We start from the raw sequence: 7,992 nt of genomic DNA on the forward strand, positions 1-7,992 counted from the left end.
ACCAAACAACGTCCAACACAAGCTACCCTAGCAAAATCACCGTTGGCCCTTCCTCTCAATCGATTAGTGCGGCCCTGGTGCTCGCGCATAACTTATCGCTTCGACCCTCTTCGATCGGCCCCAGGTATATGAGGGCGTCCATACCTCACTACAAATGAAGACGCCCTCTTCGCCTCGTCTCTGTCGATCCGTCATTCTACCGATCGACCAATAGATCGAACAGCTAGAGGTACAACTTCGTTCTCGTTCTCGCTGTACTCTTGGTCGCAATAGAACAACGCAAGATGTGCGCAGAACGTTACTCTGACTCCGCGGTATTGCGCGCGATGCGCCCATCAGCCTAAATTACCAATATACCATTGCCTGGATTACAGGTCCCGTTTCGTATACAGGTATGTACAGCATCATGCTCCAAATTTCGATTACTGAAAGCTTAAAAAAGGCAATACGAGTTTGGTGTTGCGGAATGGGAATTTGAAAGGAACGCCATGGGCGGAAGGACATACAAACAAACAAACATACATACATACATACATACCGACAAACAAACGGAACGCAGGAAGGGCAAACGCAAACACATAAGATGTCACTCCAGTAGCACCCCCAGCACCCCCAACACCAGCACCAGCACACCCACGCAACAGCACCGACAGCAAGGCAAGTTCGATTTGTAGTTATGCGCAGGGCGCATAAGCAGTATTACTGAAATTATTGCTACAAGTGCTCCTGCTATGCGTCCTTCTGCACGGGAAGCCATCTTCCCACCCAAATCTTCATGCAGCCAAAATACGAGTCTCTACATGACAAGAGCCCGAAGGTTTTGCGCGTGTTATCACTCTCTTGGACATCAACTTCATCGTCTTGTTGTCACATAGCCGGCCGGCCTGCACGTGCATCATTTGTGCTCATCGCTTCTGCACGTCCCTCTCTCCCCAACATACATGCTAGGCCCCTTTGCGCGCGGTTTCCCACAGCACAGCGGCCGGCGGTTTACGGCCACCTTACTCCTGGATCGCAAGAGCAGGGGGTCAGGCAGGTTTTAGGGCTCAAAACATGGCTAGCGCCTTTGCCTTGAGACTCCGCACCCGCCGCTTGAGCACCTGGAAAGCCCGAGCAAATCGGCGAGGCGCCTTGCCACTAACATTCCGCTCCGCGATGTTTGTCGCGTCGCCACCGCCACCGCCACCGCCGCCGCCGCCACTACAAGAGGTGTTGCCGCTGGCGGAAACGTCGCCGCCATCACTGATACCACTGTTGCGGTTCTTGAATGTGCCATGCAAGGGGTGATACCCTGGGCGCCCTGCCGTACTAGGTGTGTCACTTGCCGTGCTTCCTATTGCGCTGCAACACCCTTCTGTAGCGGAAGCCTTCACCGCCGCCGGCACCGCCGCGGCCTTCCCATGTGTCTTAAGTGCACCCGGACAGACAAAGACGCGGTTATTGGTGCCCATGGTGCTACCCCCTGTGCTGACAGCTGGACCTGGTGCCGTACGTTTTGAGATGTAGCATCTACCCGCGGACCACTCGGTGTCGGAGGCAATCCAGGACGGGGGAGCCATCGCAGTGGCGGCCGCGGCGGCGGTGGTGGAGGCAGCCGTGCTCCAGCGCCGCCGCGCCGAACTGCCCAAGGGGACGCGTACGGGCTGCAACTCCTTAGAGTCACACGTGACATTGGTCATAAGGCCCGGCAGCAAGTTGGGAAGTATCGGCTGTAGCATCTCCGGCTGCCCCTCCGGGAGGGTGTTGGGGGGTGCCGTGGCGGCCCGCGGCGGCCGCCAACGCAGCTGACGGGATGACGTAAGCGTAGCGGTGGAGACAGAGGCAATACAACCGCCGCCACCGCTCTCATCGTAGGCGCTAAGGCCTGCCAGCCGCAGCCCTGCCGTCGACGTCAACAGGAAATCTGCCGGCGTGATTGTACCTGAGTCGCCCCCGCCGGGCCCGGCGCCGCCACCAGTGCTTAGTAAACCTGGGCACGTGGACCCTAGGCCCACATCAGCCGCCGTCAGAGACGCCGCCGCCGCCGCTGCTGACGGGCGGAACCGAGCGCATCGCCCAACAGGAATCGGCTCTGCCCGCGTGCCGCGCTGGAGCAGCAGTGATGTCAGCGGTGCCGCCGCCGCGACCCTGTCATTGTCGTACCGTGGCGATTTTGCAATGGTGGACGGCGATGGCACGCCAGCAGGGCTGCATATTGTGGAGAATTGACCGGCAGAAAGAGTGGTTGTGGAACTTAAGGCGCTGGCTTGGCCTTCCAGCTTAGTGCGCAGGTAACAGTGCATAGCCGGCATCAGCGGGCCCGGCGGCGGCGGCGGCGGCGGCGGCCCTGGTGCAGCCGCCGGCGCGGCGAACCTTGCCCGCATATGCTCAGTGCGTTTCTTGCTTCCCAGCCATGACCTTGCCACGCAATCTCGAGCCAGTTTTCGGTTTATGGCGGCAGCATCCAACGTTACGACGTCCCAGGCCGCGTCGCCCGGCGTCGATGTACGGCACAGCGGCTCACTAAGGATCATCTGATCCATCGGATCTGGATCCTGCTGTCGAGATTCCTCGAAGAAGGCACCGATAGCAGAGCGCATAGCCTCGGACTCGGCGACAAGATTACTGGGCATGACCCGTGGGTCAGTTACACCGTCAGTGCTGGCGGGGATGGCCACCGCCGCTGCGGGCGAGGCAAAAGGCGTTAGCGTGGCAACCGTCTGTGATCTGCGGGATGTGAGGGCTGCAAAAGCAGCAGTCCAAGGCAGCAACTCGGGCTTGGTGTGCGGGGCATCGCGCATCACCTGCAGCTGCTGCTGCTGCTGCTGAAGCTGCTGGGGATATCGCTGCAGAAGCTGCGGCTGCTGCTGATGGTGATGGTGATGATGTTGTTGCCGAGTTGATGAACTCGCACTTAACTGTGCACTGCTCTGGCTCAGAGAGCCAGTGACATGGCCGCCGTGCGTATCGCGCTGTGCCGTCGACGGTGCCGTCGTCATGGTCATCGTCGTCGTCGTCGTTGTCGTTGTCGTACCGGCACTGCAGGCGGTGGTGGCGGTGCAGGTGGTGGCGCTGGAACCGCCGCCGCCGCCGCCACCATGGCCGCGAGGCAGGAAGGAGCCGCTAAAACGGCGCTGTGCATCTTCGCCACCGCCAAAGGTGGTGGCGATGGTGGCTACCAGCCTAGACGCGCGAGAAGCAAAACCCCGGCGAACGCTGTCCATGCCAGTGTCAATATTCCCCGTTGTCACGCCCGTCGCCGTCGCTGGGAGGCCGTACGGGTGTACAACAGCAGTCGGTGCGACGCACCGTACAATCCCAGTGGCCGAACGGCGCAAGTAAGGTTCTGCTAGCGTTGGCCGCTGTGCAGCAGCCTTTACGCTTTTGCTAGAGGCGGCAGTAGCCATGCCGTATTCGGCAATAGATGCGACGGCTTCACCGCCGCCGCTGTACGACACAGCAGTACACTCATTGGACGCATCTCCTGCCGCATTAGCTTCCGGGGCGGTTGCAATGAGTGCGTTCGTGAGGCAGGTCACCGGGGCGGTAGCAGTGACTGTAGCAGCGGCAGCAGCAGACCCTGTTTGCGCAACCGCGGCTGCAGTGGCAGTAGCGGCTGCTGCTGCTGCTGCTATTGTAGCGGCGGCAGGGGCGGTTGGCGGCACGTTCAGCACTGCCTGCCGTCCCGCAGGCCGCGGTGTCGATGTCACAGGTGTTACCGGCAGTACGGGACGTTGTACATCCCAGAAATACGGCAATTGCATAAGTTCTCGGGCGGTGGGTCGTCTTGACGGATCCAGCGCTAGACACGACGAAATGAGCTCCAACAGGGGCGGGGGCACACCCTGAGGGAGGGAGTTGAGAGGAAAGTGGGGAGGGGGTGAGAGGAATTTCGACGAGGCCTGGTTCTGGGGGGGTTAGCTTGGAGGGTGAAAGGGGAAGATACAGCTCTCGTACGGCATCCTGGACAGGGATATAACGTCCTATAGATCTGTTCGACCGACGACGTTCTTCACGCATGGTCAGTTCGCCGCCGTGCTGTTGTCGTGGCGCCTCGGCCACTTAAGGTCTGAAGGGAAGCTCCCCCTCAACATCCCCCACTTTACTCAGAACTCCCCTTGCCCTGCCCCGCCACCAGCACCACCGGTACCCGCCGCAAACCCATCCACACACACCCCTACCCGCCCTCACCCTTAGTCTCTGCGCCAGCGTCCTGCCCCTCTCCCCACTCTGCGCCATCGCCACCACGGGCTCCAGTGCTGAGTCCCTCCGGCACCTCGCCAGCAGTCCCCCGGGCAGGGGTCCCAAACAGCGACTGATGCGCCAGAGCTGGTCGGCGGAAGAACAGCCGGGAAACAGAGGATGGCCGCTGGCAAGCTCGGCAATTGTACAGCCGTACGACCATATATCCACGGCAGTGCCGTACAAGTCTTCCACGATGACCTGTATGGTGGGAAACAGGCGCGAAATGGGCAGAGTCAGTTCGGGATTATCATGAATGCGTCGATTATGATCACAGTCATGGTCATTATCATTATCATCGGCAGCAGCAGCAGCAACTGCAGCAGCGACAGATTTAATACCATCCGCGACTCGAAACAAAGCATCCAAGCATGTCTGCACATGCGTCTCTGCTATCCCCCAAAACCTGGTTTCAAACCGGGGGGACAGATCCCCATCGCGATATGCATGCGGAGAAGGGCCGCGGAGCAGTACGTCGTTCCTATGCAGTAGCAAAAAATATATAATGTGCTTCGACACATATACGCTATGCCGTACATCTTCCTCTTGCCGTACCTCTGGCGGTCTGTACCAGCGAGTCACGACATAGGCGGACATGGTGGCGACATGGGGGGGTGCACCACCGCAGCCTCGGTTCGTTGTCTGGCCGCCCTTTGACTGGATGCCCTGCATTTGCGTGAGTGCTGCTCCCCTCTTATGTGTTTGGGATTCTCCCTTCCCCTCCCTGTTCCCGGTATTGTAATTCGAGCTGAAGGTGGGTGACTTGTCGTCACCAGCCGCTCTAGGTGCTCCCGGGGCCAGCCATCGTGCGAATCCAAAGTCACAGAGCTTGACAACCGAGTGGCTAGCAACAGCACCACAACCACCACCATGCTCCGCGTCGGCAGTTGACGGTTGCTGTTGTTGTAATTCGTTGCTCAGGAGCACGTTCGCAGGCTTCACGTCCCTGTGTACGACCTGCATCCAGCGGGATTCGGAGCCGGAAGGACGATAGGGTGGGTGGTTTCGGGGCGTCAGCTGCGCTCCTCACACCATAACATGGGAGGCAAGTTTTTTAAGTTTCGGGATGGCCCGAGGGCGCGAGTGACGCTTGCGCTACCAAGGTTTTCAGTTTTACAACTGAGGCAGCGGTTAGCAGCGGGAGTTGCAGCTGCCAGCACTGCATGGAGGTGGCGGTGCATGTTTGGCGGTGGCCCCGTCTGAATTGTGTCTCGTCCATATTGAGTCCGCCATGCGAGCGACCGCTGCGGGGGGGTGTTTGGAGTGTTCGGTTTGGAGCAATCGGGTCGGCCGGGCAGAGGTATGGTCGCCCTGCGCCCTTTCCTTGGATCCCCAACCGACAACCGACAACCGACAACTGACCAGAGGCAAATGACCTGGTCCTGGCCCCTACCTAACCTCCCACTACTACTTCTGCTACCCACCTTCCCCTCACCACACGCACCTTGTTATCGTGGCAGTGCGCGAGTGCTTGCAGCAGCTGCCAAGCCACGTGCTTTAGGGGTCCAGGGGGGAGGAAGCCCCCGGGGTGACGACCCAACTCCTGGGGAAAAGGGGGGGAGAGAGGACGGCTGTGTGTGTATGTGTGTATGTGTGTCTTTAGGACGGTTCGTCCAGGGATGACTTGAAGCTGGAGTTGTAGTGGCTCCAAACATGTCGGATCCCCCTCCGGATATCGCGGTCCGTACGAATTTTTGGAGAAAGGGTATTGCCACCTAGCGACCTCGCGTGCTAGAGTGCCTCATTAGGAAACGCACGTACGAGGAGGTATTCGTTTTTTGCCCTGTTTTGCTCTGTCGCGCTGGGGGTTACGCTGGCGAAGACATTTTTCTTTTAAGTGTCAATGCATATACGGCCTCCCGTTCGCACATGCTTGTCGAGGCTCGTGTATGTGCAGGTAAGATGCATGCATGTGTATCGCCATGCACGTTGCTGAGCGTGTGCAACCAGTAAGCAAGCGTGCACGCTCGTTTGTCATGGGTGCCATGCTGCAATCGTACTTTGTGCAGCAGTAATTTGAAGGCTTTCGTATGCAGGCATGGCATGGGAAGGCGCACGATATATACGGACTGTGTGTACGGAACATGCAAGGTTGGCTTAGCTTACCCCTAGAAGGCTTCCGTGCAAAAGCTCAAATACAAAGAAGAGGCGGCCAGATGACTGACTGCAGACTGCCCGTTTCAGCTGCACAATATTTGGGTGACTGGGCAGCGTCTGCAGCACTCGCAGCTCACGCATGGCTAGACGCCAAATCTGGGACGAGGAAGTATAAGTTTGCAGATCAAGATGAGAGCTAGAGTTGGTTAGGATTGCAATGAAAGAAGGTTGAAGAAAGTCTGGACAGCAAAAAATATACAGAACTTCAGAGCAGCATGACAATTCCAAGCATTTCGTAACCAGCCAGTACAGCAGTTTGGTTATCAGATACAGTTTTTGGAGCTCCCGTTAAATGGGAAAATGTCCACATACATAATACCATCACGTTTCGGCTATGGGGCGCAACGGTGCGTCTGACCTGGGGATCGAGGTGCGCTGCTTTAAACCTTTTAATGGCTACTCGCTGCCCGGATGCAGCGTGAATGCACTCATGTACATCGCCATATGAACCTTCTGCCAGGGTTCGCACGTAATCGTACACCTGAAAGCGGAAAAAGAACCCACATCACAAATGACATGACATTTTGTCGTGAGAGAGGGCGGGCCCAGCTCGACGCGACCTCTGACGTCAAGTGACCTAGACCTCTTACATGGTCATCCACTGCCGGAGCTGAAACGTTGTCCCGGCCGCGTGGCTGCTGATTATGGTCAGTGTCCACCACGTCAGCACGTTCCAGCCGGCATTCTTGCACGGCTTCTCGAAGCTGTCCCATTACTGGGCACGCAGTCTTCTGAGCATAAGCTTGTCGACTACGAACCTTGGTCCCGGACACTGCACGGCCGGCATAGCCGCAAAACGTTAGCGGTACCTCCTAAGCTTTGAATTTAGCATCCATAAAGTAAAATTCGATATCACGTAAGAACTCTAGCTTTGCTTGCCTCTGAGAGACCTTCAGGACGTAAGGAGCAGAAAGAGTGGGGCGCAAGCCGTATCTAAGGTAGCAGACATAAATTCATCAATGAGAAGATTAAACGCTTTAACAATTTTCTTGTCGTTTTGCACAATTCCCGAGATTACACAAACAGTTTTGGCTGTCATACGGAAATGAGCGACGGTTGGCCGTAAATACGTCCGACATCCACATCCGAATGATACAAATGACAAGAAAATCCTTCACATTGATTTACCTGAGCAAATCCTTGGAAGCGAAGTTTTCCTACGCTGGCAGCGTTTGGTGTCGTCGATTGTATCTTATGTGCGTATGAGTAGAGCAAGGGACAAAAGTAGCCCAGCAGGGTCTGATATGACGCAAATTAGAATGCGCATCGGACCAAACGGCGTTATTTTGTCTTAATAATTCCTACATTCCGTGGTACGAACTCAGGTCCGTAAACAGCACTAGTTTATGTTAACGGCTGTAAGAAAAGCAAGTGGGATGAAGTTAGCACGCTTCCTTATTATGGAATGCTAGCACAACCACCTCTTGAACACGTGGATTATGTCAACACCGGTCCATCTACCAGCAAGTATCCGTATGTCGGTCTTTTGGCTAAGTATTCCTTACGGCATTACGTACAACGCACACAATTTGTGGGTTGGAAGGTATGCTGCACGATGTTTGCGGGGTAATGCCTCTGCCTGCCACAGCAACCGCTCTGGGGCACTGGGTCGTG

The 7,992-nt window shown here is 56.9% G+C and overlaps 1 protein-coding gene across 1 annotated transcript; it reads right to left on the reverse strand.

Annotated features, from left to right (window-relative positions):
- Positions 1-4,275: 4,275 nt before the first annotated feature.
- Positions 4,276-6,856, reverse strand: VOLCADRAFT_31874 (uncharacterized protein; the record flags this gene model as incomplete). The annotated part of the gene is made up of 7 exons (XM_002956709.1): positions 4,276-4,422; positions 4,777-4,850; positions 4,995-5,065; positions 5,114-5,178; positions 5,666-5,764; positions 6,328-6,474; positions 6,737-6,856. Coding segments are annotated over 7 exons (723 nt in total), but the record flags the coding sequence as incomplete, so codon positions are not given.
- Between the last annotated feature and the right edge of the window lie 1,136 nt (positions 6,857-7,992).

The sequence above is a fragment of the Volvox carteri genome, assembly GCF_000143455.1.
Source record: "Volvox carteri f. nagariensis unplaced genomic scaffold VOLCAscaffold_64, whole genome shotgun sequence".
Lineage (NCBI taxonomy): Eukaryota > Viridiplantae > Chlorophyta > Chlorophyceae > Chlamydomonadales > Volvocaceae > Volvox > Volvox carteri.